Below are 20,915 nucleotides of genomic sequence, written 5' to 3'. Positions count from 1 at the left end.
AAAGGCACAGTAAGCCTCCCGTAAACCATCACAGATACTGTCAGGCTTTTACACACAGTACAAACACCCTTTCATTTAAACACTCACCGATTGAAAACATCCTAGGTGCCCTCCGTAAAGAGCGAACAATTTTCAAAGAATTTATTTTTGCGTGGTTTATCTTACCCCTGAGCCATCGTGAACCCGTGTGATCCAGTTTCCCTTTTTCACAATGTAGTCGTCAGTTAGTCATTTGAATGCGACTCGATGTGAGCTTATTTACAATAGCACGTTTTTATGCACGAAACAAACGGCTGTGGTTCACAAGAACTCTAGCGATGGCTTTTGACTGTTGAGAGGAACGGCGATATGCATAAACCGTCGTCTGCTACGACCCTTGCGTGACCCTGCTTCCGGGCTTTTCTTTTTTCAAACTTTCACAACTTCGAATTGTACTGATCTTGTCTTGATGAAAAAAGAATTCTTTTATGATTAAAGAATGTTTGTGTAACAAGCTGTCAATTTATTATTTAGAGTTTTAAAAGTTAGGTCTATAGCGCAAAAACGCACCACGGTCCAAAAACATTTTGATAATCATCGATCCACGACTATCGCCAGTTTACATCGATAGAATGAGACCCGAAGGGAAGTAACTCATGTTTGACCTGAGTTCAGGATGGGTCCAAAAAGTGTTCGAGACAATCTGCAAAATTAATTCTTTAAAAATTGCTCGCTCTTTCCGTGTCACAGGCACCTAGGATGTTCCCGTTTGGTGAGCGTTCAAATGGAAGGGTGTTTGTACTGTGTGTAAAAGCCTGACAGTATCTGTGATGGTTTACGGGAGGCTTACTATCCGGGCGTGATTTCCGGTATTGAATATTCATAACAGCCGTCCAGCACCAAAACGAGGCGCCATTGTTGTAGAGGAGCAAGTCCACGAAAATAAATTCTTTGAAAATTTCTCACGCTCGACAGAAAGCAGCCAGGATGTTCCCGTTCGGTGAGCGTTCAAATGGAAGTATGCTTATACTGTATGTAGACGCTCGAGGAGCTCTGTGATGGTTTACGGGAGGCTTACTGTGCCTTTAAACAAAACTGCCATTTCTGCTGCGTATCTCCCAAGGAAGTAGAAACAAACTTCAAGAACTAGTTTTGTCTCGGCGACTTCGTCACACCAGCATTAAGAAAGTGCTCGTAAGGTCACCACCACCAGGCGGCGCATGTATATGTATCGCACATCGTTAACCGCTGTTGGTTTGGCACTGTAGTCATTGAGCAGCGCATAGATCTATCACAGGTGGCTGGGAGTGTGTGTGAATCGTGACACTGCAAAGTGAGCAATGTTGTAGGAGAGAGGTTTGTTCAACACCATCTCTGTCACTGCCTTCCCCACGGCTAGTGCCAGCTTGAAGCCATGTCCTGCACACACACACTGACACACACGTACGCACACACACACACCGACGCACGCACACACACACGCCGACGCACTGACGTACGCACGCACGCACGCACACACACACACACCGACGCACGCACGCACGCACGCACGCACGCACGCACGCACACACACACACACACACACACACACACACACACACACACACACACAATCAATGAAAGTAGTACTTTGAGAAGAATTTTTTTGAGACCACGGTCGAGACGACGACGACGTTATGAAGATTGCGGTGGTGGTGGTGGTGGTGGTCAGTGGTGGTGATGATGAAGATGATGATAATGATGATGATGATGATGATGATGACGACAACCACGACGACGACGATGATGATGATGATGATAATGATGATGATGATGATGAGGAGGAGGAGGAGGAGGAGGAGGAGGAGGTTTGTTGCCTCGTGAACTTAAAAGATCTTGGCATCCTTTTTATATTTAGTCAAGTTTTGACTAAATATTTTAACATCGAGAGGGAATCGAAACGAGGGTCGTGGTGTATGTGCGTGTGTCTGTGTGTCTGTGTGTGTGTCAGTGTGTGTAGAGCGATTCAGACTAAACTACTGGACCGATCTTTATGAAATTTGACATGAGAGTTCCTGGGTATGAAATCCCCGAACGTTTTTTTCATTTTTTGGATAAATGTCTTTGATGACGTCATATCCGGCTTTTCGTGAAAGTTGAGGCGGCACTGTCACGCCCTCATTTTTCAACCAAATTGGTTGAAATTGTGGTCAAGTAATCTTCGACGAAGCCCGGACTTCGGTATTGCATTTCAGCTTGGTGGCTTAAAAATTAATTGATGACTTTGGTCATTAAAAATGAAAATTGTAAAAAAATTTTTTTTTTATAAAACGATCCAAATTTACGTTTATCTTATTCTCCATCCTTTTCTGATTCCAAAAACATATAAATATGTTATATTCGGATTAAAAACAAGCTCTGAAAATTAAAAATATAAAAATTATTATTAAAATAAAATTTCCGAAATCGATTTAAAAACAATTTAATCTTATTCCTTGTGGGTTCCTGATTCCAAAAACATATAGATGTGATATGTTTGGATTAAAAACACGCTCAGAAAGTTAAAAAGAATAGAGATAAAGAAAAGCCTCGTGCTATCCTTCTCAGCGCAACTACTACCCCGCTCTTCTTGTCATTTCACTGCCTGTGCGTCGAGCGGTGGACTGACGATGCTACGAGTATACACTCTTGCTGTAAAAATGCAGTGAGTTCAGTTTCATTCTGTTAGTTCGACAGCTTGACTAAATGTTATAATTTCGCCTCACGCGACTTGTTTTTAATTTAACTTAGAAATTTGATTCATCCTAAAATGTTTCCCTTCTTACTCAAGGGACGTAACCACTCGGTGCACGTTTTCGAATAAATCGATTTTTGGGGTGAAATCTATTACATTTCACCACCAATTTTCTTCACATGCAAGAAACTGACATGCTTTTCGTCCATGAATAATTTCACTTCTTAATTTTACCAGGAAACAACATTTCGGTCTTGAGTATATATCGAGGGGGAAATATGTACACAGGCGAAAGATGAAATCGTGACAACGGCACCGGCTGTGGATACTAAAAGAGCTTCCTCCTCCTGTTTAACACATACGTATAGCCTACCATTCAGCAGCAGCCTGGCCGCACTTTCCGTGTGCAGTGTGCACGTGGCCGAGATTTTTGTGTCAGTGAAAAAAAAAATAATCAGTTTTGCTGGTTAACATAATCAACATAATTATATAGGTGTCACTGAATTACGAAATTAACTATTGACACAATTCCCACCCTGAGTGTCCAGCGAGCATTAATTATAAGCTGCAGATTGTTGGTATGCGTTTAAGTGGAAGGGTGCTCTTATCCCTTGCAAAAGCCTGGACAAATATTTGGTGAGAAATAAAAGATACGGTATTCTCAACGCGGAGGATTGTGTGGATAGTATAATTGCTCCCCTGTGGCAGTGCTTCTGTTGGCTAAAACACCAGCACATGTACATACCGGCTGCACTCAAATATTGACAGTGAATGTAAACAAAGAAGAAGTAGTTACTAGTAAAGAAAAACACCCAAGAAGAACGACAGCAACAAACAACCAAAACCAGAAACAACAACAACCGCGGACAACAACGACAAAATCGCAGAACGGCAACAACAAATCAGCAGAAAAACTAAGCTAATAATTTGGCAGTGATTCAGAAACAGCTGGGATCTGCGCAGAAAGAATTATGACGCAGTGATGCCAACAAAAGCCGATGAGTAATTATTCTGCAACACTCCTGAGCTTCCAGAAACTGATATTCCCTAAAGCCAGCATAACTTCAGTATGGCTGATGGGATCTATGTCGACCAAAAGAGTGGGATTCCCTGTAGGTGGAGTTCCTGTAGGGGGATTCCCTGTATACAGGGAATCCCACAGGTTAGAGTTTTTCAATAACACCGTGACTTGCAAACCATACTCGAATAGTTTCTAAGAATTATCACTAAAGATCGAAAACCATCAAATTCTACCGATGTCGCTAAGCATCACGTGATTTTCAGCAATATCAGCGAAATACTACTGGAACTAGACCCTGTGGGATTCCCTGTGTACAGGAAACCCCCCTACAGGAACTCCACCTACAGGGAATCCCACTCTTTTGGTCGACATAGACCCCATCACAAACCAGGGCGGGCAGCTAGCACAACTAAACGCAGCAGGAAGACAGGAAACCGTAAACCAGTGGCAGTAGAGTAGTCTCCCTTGTACTGACGCTCGACCGAAAGAAAGGACAGAACTCAGAAGAGCCGCTAACCCGTCACACACATAATTTTGTTGTTGTTTTGACAGTTTCTGCCTTCGGGTGACACGTTTGAAACAGACGCGGCTGGATTCGCTGTCGGACTTTCAAACAAAATGGCGGACAACGAGTTCGCAACCTGCCTTGAGGACTGGGAAGATCTGGAGAAAGAATATGTTCAGCTAGAGGTGTGTGACTGATCATGATCATGATGTCTTTTTCCCTTCTCAAGGAGTCAAGGCTTCTGTCATCCTTTACACTGGAGATTATTCGTTCTGCTCTCTATTACTGTTTGCATATCATGGCTATAAACAGAAGATACCCGTGTTGAAGACGTTATAGAGGCATTTTTATTTTGCCCCCCCCCCAACAAAAAAAAAATATATATATATATATATTATATATAGTTTTGGGTTTGCTTCAATCTTAGGCTCACACCAGAGTTGACATTTTTCAAAAAAAACTTTTGTTCTTGGCCTGTGCCTGTGATTTCACCATGTTCATGACGTACCATCACAGTCAGTCTGACTGCATGACAATTGAACTGTAACTGTTGTTTTAATTTCAGGAAGGACACAAAAATTACACCAAGCTTCTTGAACAGATGACGGCTGCACAAAAGAAATGTGTTGCAGACATTGCCCACCATCGTTACCGCATCCGGAGGATCATGGAGACTTTGAAGAAGTAAATTATGCATTTGGTGCTACACATTACACATGCAATGATGCATGGCTCAGCGATACTGTGTGCATATTATTCAGATAGTAAACTTACCCTGTCACATCTGAATAGGTGTTTACAGTTTTAGTCTCCTTTTTGTTGTCATTCCCAAATAAAACTGGATATATAATGCATGGTGCTAGCACCAGAAGGCGATTAGAGTCTGCAATTCAGTACTAACGGTACACATGATAATGCAAATTTAATGCGCTCAGTGACCCGCTTTTTTCAGGTGTAGTGCGCTGCAGAACCCTTTCCATGAACAAGTTTTTATTGACAGCCTAGTAAGACAGAATAGTGTACATTTTGTGAGTGATTAGAACCTAGAAAGTCATGTAGATCTTCCGTCTGTAAATGTTACAGTTTGCAAAATGCCTGTGCAATATATATCATTATTATTTATTTAGCAACTGATTTGAATTGTGTGACTGTTCAGGGTTGGAAGAGACCTGACAGAAGAGGAAGTCCAACAGAGGGAGGAGCTACTGCAAAAGATCAAGGACCGCAAAGACAACTTTCGTGAAATGGAAGAGAGTTTGCCACACAAAAATGGGTAATTATTCCTTCACTTGATCTTCAGTGAGATTTGTTTGTGTGTGTTATTTGTAAAACAGTAGCGTAGGTGCTTGTGTCAGGTTGAAAGAATATGGGACTTGAAAACATGTAGCACACACACCCTCATAGATGGCGTCACACTGCCCAAGTGGCTGGGTGAAACGCAGCTAGGCACGCAAAATTCTCACCATAAGTGGACCTTGACACACCTGGGAACCCATACGATTTCGCCATATTTTGTACTCTTTATATTGTAAGGTCGATGAAAAAAAAACCGCTGAAAAATTCTCCAAAATACTTTTCTTCACTAGCGCATCCCCAAACCGATCCAGAATGTTGACACTCCCTTTTTTCAAGTCGTGGTGCATCATGTCTAGATTCACCCAGTTTGGTGACTAACATGGTACTAGCCATTTTGAATCTCATAAGAAGTGACCAGACTTAGAGCAGGTGATCAAGACAAAGTACATTGTTATTTGCGGCTTTCCATCAAGTCGACACGGCGGTTTTATTCGCGTGTAAAGCATGCTTTTTGACTCACATGCGAAGCAAAAGTGAGTCTATGTACTCACCCGAGTCGTCCGTCCGTCCGTCCGGTCAAGGTCAAGGTCGCAGGGGCCATAAATGTTGCCTAAAAAACAGCTATTTTTCACATTTTTCCCATTTTCTCTGAAGTTTTTGAGATTGAATACCTCACCTACACATGATATATAGGGCAAAGTAAGCCCCATCTTTTGATACCAGTTTGGTTTACCTTGCTTCAAGGTCAAGGTCACAGGAGCTCTTCAAAGTTGGATTGTATACATATTTTGAAGTGACCTTGACCCTGAACTATGGAAGATAACTGTTTCAAACTTAAAAATTATGTGGGGCACATGTTATGCTTTCATCATGAGACACATTTGGTCACATATGATCAAGGTCAAGGTCATTTTGACCCTTATGAAATGTGACCAAAATAAGGTAGTGAACCACTAAAAGTGACCATATCTCATGGTAGAAAGAGCCAATAAGCACCATTGTACTTTCCCGCAGTGGGGCACTGCGGTTATGAAATTAAAAGCCCCTCCTGTTTTTGGAACCGCAGGAGCTTTCTAGTTTGCTGTTAGGTAGATTTTTGGTTCCTCTTTCCTGTCATGCTCTCTTTTTCTTCATGAATTCTTTTCTTTTTTCTGCCTTCTTGCTCATTCACCTGTATTTTTTCCAAAAATCTCTTCTCTTGCCGCTTGTCTCGCGATTCATGTATAGTTTAATCTGTTAGTGTTCTGATGTAAGTCCAGCAGTAGATAGGTTAAGCCTATTTTAACATACTGGAAACTGGTAATCTTCCAGTAGGTATTAATTTAGTTTTACTAAAGCCTGCTGGGACACAAGTAATGGGTTAGTGCATTTGTAAACAGGAATCGCTTGACAAGTGGCCCCCTTCATCCCCCCCTTCCTCGTCCTGATATGGCTCTGCGTAGTCGGCTGGACGTTAAGCAACAAATAAACAAACAAACAAACCATTGTACTTCCTATGTCTTGAATTAACAGCTTTGTGTTGCATGACCTTGGATGACCTTGACCTTGGGTCAAGGTCACATGTATTTTGGTAGGAAAAATGTGTAAAGCAGTTCTTAGTGTATGATGTCATTGCTAGGTTTAGTTACCCTAAAGGTCGAGGTCAAGCATGTGAGTCGTATGGGCTTTGCCCTTCTTGTTTATTTTTCGAATGATGTGTGGAGTCCACTCATTTTTCTGAAAATACAAAAAGGTTTTTGGCTTATACTCCAAATGCAAAATTGCAGTTCCCAGGTCTGCCTTGACAATAGAAAGTTCTAGATGTGGAACTTTTCAGCACGTGTACAGGAACGTGTACGGGTAACGTCATATTGCTGGGAGGCAAACAACGTATAGAAAAATGGATGACTGCATTTGGAACATTGGAGAAGGGTGAGCATCATCCAGACCAATTCTCCAAGACGTGTACAGGTGACGTCATATCTACACTTACGCTTACAGGTCTTGGCTACACGTTCGCTCATCAAGAACACTGCATTAAATGTTCCGGAACACAGATGTACAGGGTTAATGTGTGTGGCGACTCAGTGCATAATGGGTTGTGCATGGTTTTCAAATCTTGTGATACTGATTACTATGATGTTGCAGAATCTACCTGAGTATCATTCTGGGTCAAGTCAACGTCTCTCTTCTGGACAAAGGGGATAAGTGAGTATGCTTTCATCTGTACATGCATGGTTGAAGGGTGTGTGTGTGTGGTGAGGGGGGTAGAGAGCTTTTTGTGGGTCAAGGTTAAAAAAAAGACCATGAGTCTTTTTATCCCTTTAACTAAAATCTGATAGAACAGTAGTGCTTGGTGCGAAGTGCTAAGCAGGCCAATATAGGGGTGTCTCCTCAGCTGTCCCCCCCCCCAACACTCCCCCCCCCCCCCCCTTCCGACCAAAGTGGCTAAATGGTGCAATCTTATGCCATATCAGCTTAGAATTTGCCACCGTGTCATGGTACCAAATGTTATGTTGTTGTAAAATTTGCACAGGGTGGAGCAGTGGTTAGTAATCTTGATGTGCTGTTTGACTTGATGAAGAACATTATGACAATATGAGTCATTGGTACATAGCAGTCATTAAACCATGGTTGTTGTGTCTGAAAGTGATTGTCCGATATGGTTGCACACTCTTCTTTACAAACATTCACCGGCACAGCTCTGGTGTGTGTGTGTGTGTGTGTGTGTGTGTGTATGTGTGTGTGTGTGTGTGTGTGTGACTGTCTGTGTAATGAAGGAGAGAGAGCTGTGGAGTGTGTGTGTATGTGTGCATGTGTGTTGTAAAAATTGATAGATTTTCACTTATCACTTACTTTCATGTGAGTTTTCTTCACAGTGTGGTCATATTTTTTTAGTCATTGAAGTGCGTGCAACTGACAAAATTGAAATAATGTTTTTCTGTCTTCTCTCTGGCTGTCCTCTGTACCTCCTGCATAAACTACAAAAAGTCCAAAACTCAGCAGCACGCCTCATTCTGAAAGCACGAAAACGAGATCATGCAACACCACTTCTTCACACACTGCACTGGTTACCTATTCAAGCCCGCATTGACTACAAACTGTCCACCCTCTGCTTTAACTTTTTTTCTGGCTCGTCTCCTGCTTACTTCTCTGAACTCCTCACCGTCTATTCTCCAGCAAGACAACTCCGTGCCTCTTCTGACTGTCGCATCCTCACCATTCCACACACCAAAACCAAAACATACGGACAACGCACTTTTACTTTCTGCGCACCCACACAACGGAATTCTCTCCCCTTTCACATCCGCCACTCTCAGTCACCCCAAGCATTCAAACGAGCACTTAAAACGCACCTCTTCAAGAAATACAACCCCTGATTTTGTTTTTTCAGTCCATCAGTAGGCTACATGTAGTGTATTATTTTGTTGTTTTAGTGATAATGTGATAATGTATATAAACATCTATGGCTGTTTTCAGTATTGTTGATAACATGGTTTGTTTGATTAAGGGTATTCAGCTGGTATTTCCTTGTTTTCACTACCTATTTTATTCATGTTTTTATTACTTAGTTAGTGGAAGAATCTTTTTGTAATGTATGTTTGATGGTGTTTGCTTTTAATTAAGCGTTGCTGACTATGAATGTAGATAAATGCTTGTATAACTGTGTTTTAATTTTAAATGTGTCAAGCGCAAAGAGCATAATTGTAAAGTTATGATGTTGCGCTATATAAATGCTCATTTATTATTATTATTATATTGTGCACAGGTTCAAATACAAACAGGAATATGAGAAGTTCAAACAGACTGTGAGCAATTGAAATGATGTTTTCTGTTTTGTGCACAGGTTCAAATACAAACAGGAATATGAGAAGTTCAAACTGACAGTGAGCAACATCATCATGCTCATCTCTCTCTTCACCTACTTCATCCAGTCATACAGGTATGGTTTTCATTTTTTTCATTTTCATTTTCATTACTTAATTGTCCTATCGCTGGGAAATTCGGGTCGCTTCCTCCCAGTGGAAAGCTAGCAGCAACAGAGTCACGCTACCCAGGTGTGTGCGTGTTTAGGTGTAATCAGCCACTAGCACTTATGGCAGAATGACCGAGGTCTTTTACGTGCCACAGTGGCGACACGGGGGTGGAACATGGATACTATGTCTGAGTCTGCACATACAGTTAACCCCTGTCCGTCCCGGCCCGGATTCGAACCTGTGACCCTCGGATCACAAGTCAAGTGCTCTACCAACTGAGCTACCGGGCCCCCAAGCTGCACAAATAGCTACCTCAGAAAGTATATGAGTTGTTCTTTGCTACTGGTCACAAGTGGGGGTCAGCTCACACGGACGCATTTTTCAATACAGTCTAGGGGAGAAACTGGTCACAAAGCACCCAGTACATGCCAGAGAGATAGGAGAATCGGCACAATCAAAGAAAATACCAAAATCATTCAATAGATATGGAAATATTAAGATTTACTGTGAAAATGCCAGCAAAAATGGCGTCCAAAAACGGGAACGCACACTTGGTGCGTCTTTGAAGACTTACCTCCCGTTCTGTGTTGTTGATAATAGTCGTGTTTGTGCTGTTGTTGTTGAAATAGTATCTAATACAACTGATGCAGTTCTTGAAATGTTGCAAATTATTGTTGTCTTTGTGAAATGCGAGAGTGTTCTGAGGCGTAATCTGCATACGGCTGATGTCCCACATAGGGTACCCCACTTCGATCAGCGTATCACTCCAAATGAGCTTCATAGCAGAAAAGCAGATACACTACCAACACACTGCATAACAGATCTACAAGTCTGAGCCAGAATCATTGAAATTTACTTTCTGTATAAAATATTGCAATCAAATTTGTTCACGATGTCCCACAAATAACGCAGGTTACCCTCGCCTTCGATTCAAAGTAACTCCAATCTGACTTAATTACAATCGAAACGCAGATGACGAACTGATTCACCACAAATTTGTGGTATTTTACACACAAATTTCAACTGTGTTGTTTCGCGATAAACAGCCATAAACAAACAAATGTGGCGCCGTCACGTCGCCTTGGAAGGAATAACGCAGGTGACCAAGGCTTGTTTCCGATACCTGTCTGATTAAAATCATCGTTTTTTCACGAATGACGGCTCTTTGGCAGATCTGGTGAGTTGGAAACTGTCTATGAATGTTTCATTTAATGTCAAATGCGTACATTCTTGTCGATATTGTTACCTTTGGGCTCATAAATTAAGTCAATCGTCGTGTTGTCCGAAAGTGACTTTTGTCAGCATAGAACTTACTGTGCTTTGATCATTGACTGAGAAGAATCTTCCGATGACACTAGTTCATTTCACTACGCGACTGCAGATCTGCAAGGAAACTTATGGCAGGGGAAATAAGCTTAACTGAAGACGAATAAGCGGAGTAACTGTTCTTCAACGGATTGCTCTGACTGATCTAAATATTTAGATCTTGTCGTCTGCTAGTCTGCTAGTAAGTAGTCTTCGGTCGTGTGAAAGTCACATCTATTTCGACTGTGCACATCGATCCGTGTAGTGAAATGTTGATCTTTGATGATTTGGCAACATAACTTCGCTAAATGTGCTTCGAGTGTATCTCTCCGTTAACCGCATTTGAAAACGTCTTTTAACAAGACCATGTTTCGACAGCCCAGACGGGGAGGATCCTCGATAGCTCACAGGGTATATAATGTTTTCCGCCGTTTTTTGAAGAATCCTTTCAAATTTGCTATTCCAAAAGTACCTTATGACACGACTCGAGTGGCAAAGAACATTCTCTGCAATTCCTGTCTCAGTCCGTGCAGCCGTTTCGGGTCCTATCGTCATCATACAAACATACACACAGACACACAAGAACCAGCTTTAAAAGTTAGATTATGTAGGAACCATGTGAACCAGTGATTTTTTCTTATGTACAACAGATACTACAGTATTTCTGCTTTATGAAAAGCAATATTTCAAAAACAAAACTAGAGATTTGAATTTTGACCACTTTTCCCCCTTTCTGTCACCAGTACTGAAGAACAACTCATATATATATCATATGGCCTGGCGGTTAACGATATGAAAGCACATCTGGACAGTACGTCCACAGTTCCAAAAAGATGGTGTATAGGGATAAAGTAAGTTATGTTACGAAAAAAAGCAAAGAATCATTTATTCAATCTCACCAAAGGAAAGTGACAAGAACAGAATAAGGAAGGAAATGTGTTTCAGTTTTATGAGAAGAATTGGCTCTCTGAGTTAATATGAGAGAGTGATGGTCTGGTCATGCTTCCACTCTTGCCTTGAGAAAAATGCCCTGTCATAAAACTTGTGTAAGTTTCTTTCACTCACTCAGACAATTGTATATCACAGTTTTTTGACTCACATGCGAAGCAAAAGTGAGTCTATGTACTCACCCGAGTCGTCCGTCCGTCCGTCCGTCCGGACGTCCGGACGTCCGGACGTCCGGAAAACTTTAACGTTGGATATTTCTTGGACACTATTCAGTCTATCAGTACCAAATTTGGCAAGATGGTGTATGATGACAAGGCCCCAAAAAACATACATAGCATCTTGACCTTGCTTCAAGGTCAAGGTCGCAGGGGCCATAAATGTTGCCTAAAAAACAGCTATTTTTCACATTTTTCCCATTTTCTCTGAAGTTTTTGAGATTGAATACCTCACCTACATATGATATATAGGGCGAAGTAAGCCCCATCTTTTGATACCAGTTTGGTTTACCTTGCTTCAAGGTCAAGGTCACAGGAGCTCTTCAAAGTTGGATTGTATACATATTTTGAAGTGACCTTGACCCTGAACTATGGAAGATAACTGTTTCAAACTTAAAAATTATGTGGGGCACATGTTATGCTTTCATCATGAGACACATTTGGTCACATATGATCAAGGTCAAGGTCACTTTGACCCTTATGAAATGTGACCAAAATAAGGTAGTGAACCACTAAAAGTGACCATATCTCATGGTAGAAAGAGCCAATAAGCACCATTGTACTTCCTATGTCTTGAATTAACAGCTTTGTGTTGCATGACCTTGGATGACCTTGACCTTGGGTCACATGTATTTTGGTAGGAAAAATGTGTAAAGCAGTTCTTAGTGTATGATGTCATTGCTAGGTTTAGTTACCCTAAAGGTCGAGGTCAAGCATGTGAGTCGTATGGGCTTTGCCCTTCTTGTTTTTACTTTCAATCATGCCAAAATCTGTTTCCTTAGTATTTTCTAATAGAACTGGTAGTCTGACAATTTTTTACCAAAGAACGACCAAAATGTGTGCCTTTAGATTTTCTTGTGCACTTTTTGGTCGTCAAGAACAGTATGTAACAGCCTTTTTGCAATGGTCACTTAACCTAACAAGTTGCAAATCCAAAAACAAAGTGACTGCCAACGTTCCAAAATTAATGTTGTCATTAACAAATGATCCAACACCTTTCTTGTTTTTTTATTCTAACAAGTTGCAGAAATGTGAACACTTTGTTGTTTCTCTTGTTCCAGATGGGTCGACGCCTTGTTGAACTTTCTGCTGGTCTGGTACTACTGCACCCTGACAATCAGAGAAAGCATTCTTATCGTCAATGGCTCAAGGTACCACTGTTTGTGATCTCTCAGTTGTTGTTTTTTGTGTGTGATTTTTTTTTTTTTTTTAAGAGAAAAAGCAAATATTGATTACAAAAGTCATGTTCCGGTGCAGACCGTCCTAGCATGCATAAGTCCTGTTGGTTTTTTCAAACGAATAAAATACTTATACTTTACGAGTTTTCAGAATATTCACAGTGTGCGCATTAACAAAAACATTGTTACTGCCGATGTTATACGGTAACAAGAAACTAAGCGACAGCTTTTCATATAAGACTCAGTTTTAATGCTCAGCACTTAATTGATGTCTTCCTTCTTTTTAGGTAGGGGGGGAGGGGGGGGGGGGGGGGGGGGAGAGAGGGGGGTGTTGCCCTATAGTAGTACTATAGTGGAATAGTAGATTGCCTCGCTAGCATCTTGCAAGCGGTTTCATCGACAATTTTGAGATAAGTTAGTTATCTGTATCTTAAGTGTTTGTCTCTGTCGACTTAAAAGACTTTAACACTGGGTCAACGTTCTGTAAATGTAATGTTTTGTCATAAATTAAACGTTCCAATAACCTACCATTCTTGTTTTTTTCTTGCATTATAGTACAAACATAAAGGTTACCTTTTTTACATCTTGTATTATTTTAAGCCCTGAAAGGTGCCTTCTTTAACTTGTAAACTATCATGGAACCGCCATAGAGCTGTCCAGGCTTCAAGCAAAAACTGAAACAGTTAAAGCTCCAGTAGTTAAGCATATATATTAACACACAAATGTCCCTCATAGGTCTGTGGCCTGTGGGGACTTTAAACCCCAATTAGTTCAGAACAGTGGTACCTGCGATTTGTGGTGCCTCCGATGAGGGGACACCTCCCTCAAAAGGACACCTTGGTTGTCCATTATCTCCACCAAAATATACCTGTTGTGACAGGCCACCTGCAATGTAGGGGCATTTTTGGATGGTCCCAAGGGTGTCTTTTCATCGCAGGTACCACTGTATTATCCATGCTGACAGATTCGTCTGATTTTAAACATTATCCACTTTCTTCCCTGGTATGGTGAATTTCATACTAGTAACTGTGTCTGTTCGCAGAATAAAAGGCTGGTGGCTGACTCATCACTTCGTCTCCACTGTGTGTGCTGGCATCAGTCTCATCTGGTGAGTGCAAGTAGCAGTTTTGTTCACGTTTGGTCGGTTTTCGTTCCCATGGCCACAGGTGCAAGGGCCTAGTGGATAAGAGACCGGCCTCCCAAGCCGAAGGTCGTGGGTTCGATTCACGGCCGCGCTAGATGGGTTTAAGGGTGGAGATTTTGCCGATCTCCCAGGTCTACTGATGTGCAGACCTGCTAGTGCCTTATCCCCTTTCGTGTGTACACGCAAGCACAAGACCAAGTGTGCATGGAAAATATCATGGCAGAGTTTGGTCGGTTATAGAAACATGAAAATACAGAGCATGTACCCCCCGCAAGTGGAGTATGGCTGAGAACCATGTCACACTTCATTTGAGTTTTACTATTATTTTACTGTTTTTTTTACTGATATTTTACTGTTATTTTACTATTATTTTACTGTTCTTTAAACTATTATTTGACTGGTTTTTTAACCATTATTTTACTGGTTTTTGTACTATTATTTAAACAAAAATTAACTATTATTTTTCTGGGTTTTCTGTTGCAGGCCTGAAGGAGAAACATATCAGAAGTTTCGAACAACATACATACTGTTCACTTTCTACTTGAGTAAGTAGAGAAAGGTGTTTTGTTCATGTTCATTATAAAATTAAAGATATCCTCCTTCACATCAGATTCAAAATACAATTTCCTGTGATGTTTCAACACAGTGTGGCTAAGTCAGAAAATCTGAGTGATGAATGTAGTACAGCAGTATCTGCGATGTGTGGACCCTCCCATGAGAGGACACCTCCCTTAAAAGGACACCTTCTCTTGTCTCTTTTTATATTATCTCTACCAAAGTATTCCTGCCATGAAAGGCCACCTGCAATGTAGGGACACTTTTGGCTGGTCCCAGGGGTGTCCTTTCATCGCAGGTACCACTGTAAATAAAATGTCGCGGTAGTGTTGACGGTGCAATCCCAAAACCAAACTGTGTTGATTTTGGGTCGATTTGAGGCTTAGCTTGTGCTTGGGAGTATCCCTTGAAATGAAGTCAAGGAAAAAAGGTGATGTTCTGGACATGATAATGGTCCACATTTGATGTAAACAAGAGTGAGTACAGAGGAACAAGACCTAAAATAAACTGAGAAAATCAGGTCTTGAAAAGGAGGGAGTCTTAAAATGGGGGTAAATTTACAGAAGTTGTGAACCAAAAATCTTATAAAACAGGGTCTTAACCCTTTCGCTGCCAATCAAAACTTGCGTATGTGCATTCCTGACTGCCAGAGGGAATATTGGAGTTCGGGGTGTAATAATTCACAAAAAATTCTAGCTCCAAACTGGTAGTAGGTAGGTAAGTAAAACCTATGTTATTTTTAAGGGAAATTGAACCAAGAATCTGTTTTTAGTGTCTAATCATGGAAATAATAATTAGTTTGGCTTATAATGATGTTTAAATATGAACTTTTGAAAAATCAGTCCGGCGCATCTTCCGGTGCCTGTGGATCAAACACAGGTGGCTGTATTGCTCACTCCAAGAAAGGATTATAATCACTATCATCTACCTGTTTCCAACGAATCGTCCGAAAGAAGATCTCCCCCTTCCCCTGTCAGTATCCATAATCATTTGCACTGCCTGTAGCGTCAGTCCGGCTTTGTTTTTCCCTACTAGGGCCCGGTCGACTGTCACCGTCAGCCATTTTGACGAGTCGAGATTTCTCTCCCCTACCCTGTCGCCAAGGCCGAAAATAGCCTTCAGACGCAAAACCGCGTCACCATTTATGTTTATTCATGAGAATGAGGTATCCTACCAAGCCATTGGCTGCTATTTTTGTGTCAGCAGTGACATAGCATTTCTGGAAAATCCCGGAACGGAGAAGACGGGTAAACCCGTCATAAGGCAATCAAGTGGTTAAAAGGGCGAGAGTCTTTAATCAGGGGGTCTTAAAAGGGGGGAGTGGGGGTTCCACTCTATTACAATCGAGATCCCCATTTGGCATCAAGCTTTGTCAAGCTGTGGGAGAGGACACACAATTAAAGATCCCCAAATGCACACCAGCTGAAGTGAACGCTTGTTTCTTTCCACAGCTTTTGTGTACGCACTGCAGTACTACTACCAGAGCGGGTGCCTGTACCGACTGAGGTGTCTGGGGCAGGGACACACTATGGACATCACTGTTGGTTAGTGCCTCCATCTTCTTGACCCGTTAACCTTGTCACTTTTGTTTGAGGGCTCTTTTACTCTTTGGATTTTACATCTTGTATGTCTTCTTGTTTATAATTTCAGCCTCTTACATAGACTTAGATTATCCAATGTTAACTGGGGATTACTGGTTGAAGAAAGTGAGCATGTAACTAAAACATGCAGGATTGCTTTATGTTAAGTCCTTTGTACTGGAAACTTGCATTAAATTACATAACTTTACCCAACTCACGTATAGCAATTAACTCTAGTTCAGTGCTGGTAACGCTGTTCGCGTCCCCTTGGTAACAAGGGAGACCACTCTAAAAAAGAGAGTGAGCCATCCCATAATGTCCGACCAACTACTGGTCTGACTTCCGTATGCGTGCGCATAGGCCGCCATTTGTATCATTCCATACTCAGCGTTCAAGGGAACGGGACGTGTTTTCGTTCGCTCTGGCTGTGCTCAGCCTTTCTCCTACGTCTTAGGACTTGGATTTCGCCCCTTGGTCGCCGCCTGAGCCTTGCACCTGTACCTCTGCTGTATTTGGTGAGATCTTTCTGTTTTACTTGTAACTTTAGCGACATTTTGTCGCTCATCTCGGACTTACGAAATTTTTCTCTGAAAATTTTTTTGTGAGTTTGTTTGTTGACATGGCGGAAGCGGCGCTGAAAGATAGCGCTAAGAGAAAGCCTAGTGCGAGACAGGTTGCTACTGATGCCTCGCCCAGTAAGAAAGGGTCTCGTAATGCTAAAAATTCCGGTCATGACGTTTCTGCTTTTTCTGCCTTGCCAGCTAAATCACCGGTTTTGGCGGCCATGCTCGCTTCCCCCGTTTTGTCTAAGCAGATTCCAGTTAAGGGTACGCCTGTAGAAGTTCCTGGTGTTGTTTCTGGGACGCCTAGTGGCCCAGTTTTGGCTCCTGCGGATGTAGCGTCTTTGTTGCTCACTTTGAGCTCACAGGTCTCGACCTTGGCGGCCGAGCTTTCTTCAACACGGGCGGAGTTGCGCGCCCTCCCTTCCGGTGTTGCGGACCCGCCTTCGCTTGCCAGGATCCGGCCCTCGCCCTCTGCTACGGCTTCAAGGTCGACTGTCACTACGCGGGTTGATGTGCACGCTTCTCAGGACGGTGACGTTTGTGATGTGTCTCTGCTGAACTCGCCGGTTCACGGCAAAGGTTTGTCTACCCCACGAGTAGCCGGGTTCTCCGGCGAAAGTGGGGTGCGTGTTCAGGAGGAAAAGGCGACCTCGGCTGCAAAGCCTGCGAGCCGTAATAGCCCCGACAGCCTGGCTGACCCCTCGCGCAGAAGCGCCCGGTCAGTTGGGTCGACGGGCCCTGTTCAGCGAAAGGGCGTTGCGCTCCTACCCCCTTCTTTGGAGGAACGTGGGGAGCCGCATCGTCCTCTCCCGCCCGGGGGGCAGGGAGTGGTTGACCTGGATGACCTTTCGGTTGACCAGGAGAGTCTCTCTGGGGGTCACCTTCCCGATTGCCCTTTTGAGCAAGAGGGAGAGGTCGACGAGGGTACGTCCGCCATGGGGGACGACCTTCAACTTACTTTGCCGTCAAGGTTGCCAAGCGCAGTGGCGCTGGCCGCCGAGACGGCATTTAAGTATTTTCCTGAAGGGGTGGCTGAAAGTAGGTCAAAGCTTCCACCACCTCGTTCTGCCTTTGATGATTTCCGGTCGGCTCGAGAGCAGAAACCTCAGTTCCGATTCCGCGAATCTTCGTCAATTGCCTACGAAATGGCAAACGTCTTTAAGGCCAAACGTGGTCCGCCGGTGCCTCTGTTGTTGCAACATGGGGAGGCTCCGGACGATGTTATGGACTGGCTTGCGAAGCCCGGGGGTCAAGTTTCTGGTTCCTCGAATTGCAGGTTTGCCCCTCAGTCAGTCAACTTAATTGAGTCATTCGCCCTGCCGTCGGCCGTGCTTCCGGTGTCACCGGGAATGGCTGTGTTGCGCGAGGACACGTACAGTAAGGACAAGCCTGTTCCTTTTACTGACGCGTCGCTTGCGGCTATTGAAGAAGCGGGCAGGTCGTTGTTGGAGCTCTCTTCTGTGTCAGAGTCTCTACAAAGGTCGTTGTCAAGGTCAATCGCCACATCACTTGACCCTTTCGAGTTCAGGTTCGACGCTTCGGCTTTGGATGTCACCACCCTTCTCTCCACGCTGGCTAAGGTTTCGAAAGAACAGATGTCTCTTTCGGCTAAACTTTATGCCCATGCAGTTCACTCCAGGAGATCTGCCTTTTTGGCAGGTTCCAGGATTCGGGACAGGGCTAATGTGGAGAGCTTGAAGGTCTCTCCGTTCACGGACGGGGCTCTTTTGGGTCAGTCGTCCATTGACGCGTTCCAGAAAGAGTCACAGGATGCAAGGGACATTGCTTTCTCTCACCTTGCGCTACAAGGTTTCCAGAAGGTTCCTAAGCCTCAGACTCAGACCGCCAGCAAGCCTCAGAACTCTTCTTCTGGCGGCGGTGGCAAGTCACAAAAGCAGTCTTTCGCTTCGAGGGGTAGGGGCCGCGGGGCTCCTTACCCTAAGAGGGGTCAATCTTTTGGAGGATCTAGGGGGTCGGGGCGCAAGCCTCACCCCCAATGATGTGTTCCCGAACCTCTCATCCCGGTAGCCCCCGCACTGGTTGTAGCGGGCGGCCCATCCAGGGCCCTCACTTCCTGGCTGCAGCTAGTGGACAGCAAGTGGGTTACCGGGATAGTGAGTTCGGGATTCCGGCTTCTCTGGTCAGGGGAGAAGGCACCTCTGACCAGGATAATTCCGCCATGCAGGGCTCCAAGGGATTCGGAGGCAAGGGCCGCCGTGCAAAAGGAGGTGACTGCTCTTCTGCTCAAGGGAGCAATAGAGGAGGTCACGGACTTACAGTCCCCGGGGTTTTACGGCAGACTTTTTGTAGTGCCAAAAGCCTCGGGGGCTTGGAGGCCTGTCTTGGATTTGTCAGCCCTCAACAAGTTCTTACGGGCTATCAAGTTCACGATGGAGACTACGACCTCAGTTCGGGAGGCTCTGCGTCCGGGGGACTGGGCGACGTCTGTCGATCTCACAGATGCATACTTTCATGTGCTGATGCATGTAGCAGACAGAAAGTGGCTGCGCTTCCCCTGGGGAGACAGAGTATATCAGTTCAGGGCCCTTCCTTTTGGCCTGTCTCTAGCGCCGTGGATCTTTACGATGATCGTCAGACAGCTTTGTGCTCTGGTAAGAAAGAACGGTGTTCGTCTCAGAGCATATTTGGACGATTGGTTGATCCTCCATCAGGACAAAGAGCGTTGCGAGGCTCACACTCGGGGAGTGCTCAGTCAGGCCTCGCAGCTAGGATTCTCGATAAACCTGGTAAAGTCGGAGTTGGTGCCATCTCAGAACTTTGTTTATCTGGGCATGGATTTCGACACCCGAAACTGGTCTGTCCGTCCTTCTCAGAGAAGGATCGACAAGCTCCAGGATCTGATACGTTCTCTTTACGGAGAGAATCGGGCCAGTGTGCGGGTTCTGGCCTCGGTTCTGGGCCAAATGGATTCAATGGCGACTCTCATCCCGTTAGGCCGGGTTCACAAGAGGCCTTTCCAGTCTGCTCTGCAGGCTCGTTGGGATCAGTCATCCCAAGGCTGGAATCTTCAGATAGCTCTGGGTTCATGGTTTCTGCGCACAACTCGCATTTGGTTGCTCCCTCTGTTGTTCCAGGGAGTGCCCATTGTTCGCAAGCCTCCAGAGAGCGAGCTCTTCACGGACGCCTCTCTGATGGGGTGGGGAGCTCATCTAGACGAGCAGACGGTGTCAGGGGTTTGGGACTCATCCCAGTCCTACCTGCACATCAATGTGCTAGAGTTGGAGGCCGTCTCTTTGGCGCTGCATGCGTTCAGGCCTTTTCTGGTGGGCAAGCATGTCAGGCTCCACACAGACAACACCACTGTGGCGGCCTATGTGAACAGACAGGGGGGGACGCGTTCTCCCAGTCTGTCAGACAAAGCTTGCTGTCTTCTGACCTGGTGTCACACTCAAGACATTCTGCTTTCAGCCGTGTATCTGAGGGGCAGTCTGAACGTCCTTGCGGACACTTTGAGCAGAGGGGACAAGGTGGTTCACTCAGAATGGACTCTTTCACACCATGCCCTACAGCGTCTCTGGGCTCAGGTAGACAAGCCCAAGATCGACCTGTTTGCCACGAGGTTCTCGGCGAGACTTCCTCTCTTTGTGTCCCCCTTCCCGGATGCTCTGGCCTGGAAGGTAAATGCATTGGAAATAGACTGGACAAACCTGACAGCGTATGCCTTCCCTCCGTTCTGCCTTTTGGGCAAGGTACTAAGAAAGGTCGACTTGGAGAAACCAGCGCTGGTTCTGGTCGCTCCTCTTTGGCCAAGCCAGCACTGGTTTCCAGACTTGCTGCGTCTAGCAGTTCGGCCCCCGATCCCTCTCGCCGTGAAAAAGGGAGATCTTGTTCAGCCTCGGTCAGGCATCCCCCACGAAGATCCGCGGATCCTGAGCCTTCACGCCTGGATTCTGTCCGAAGCTCTTTGCTTAAGGCAGGGGCCTCTGCCTCCACTTT

General features: G+C 44.3%; 1 protein-coding gene across 1 annotated transcript; it reads left to right on the top strand.

The window, feature by feature from the left end:
• Positions 1-4,190: 4,190 nt before the first annotated feature.
• LOC138977208 (ion channel TACAN-like) lies at positions 4,191-16,364 on the top strand. The gene is made up of 9 exons (XM_070350113.1): positions 4,191-4,403; positions 4,784-4,902; positions 5,375-5,491; positions 7,642-7,701; positions 9,341-9,436; positions 13,000-13,089; positions 14,159-14,224; positions 14,744-14,805; positions 16,267-16,364. The coding sequence occupies exons 1-9, from the start codon at positions 4,332-4,334 to the stop codon at positions 16,362-16,364; spliced, it is 780 nt and encodes a 259-aa protein (XP_070206214.1). The 5' UTR covers positions 4,191-4,331.
• Positions 16,365-20,915: the final 4,551 nt, after the last annotated feature.

Source organism: Littorina saxatilis, linkage group LG9 (genome assembly GCF_037325665.1).
Source record: "Littorina saxatilis isolate snail1 linkage group LG9, US_GU_Lsax_2.0, whole genome shotgun sequence".
NCBI classification, from domain to species: domain Eukaryota; kingdom Metazoa; phylum Mollusca; class Gastropoda; order Littorinimorpha; family Littorinidae; genus Littorina; species Littorina saxatilis.
The sequence above is the reverse complement of the archived record's forward strand: the minus strand, read 5'-3'. Positions and strand labels throughout refer to the sequence as shown.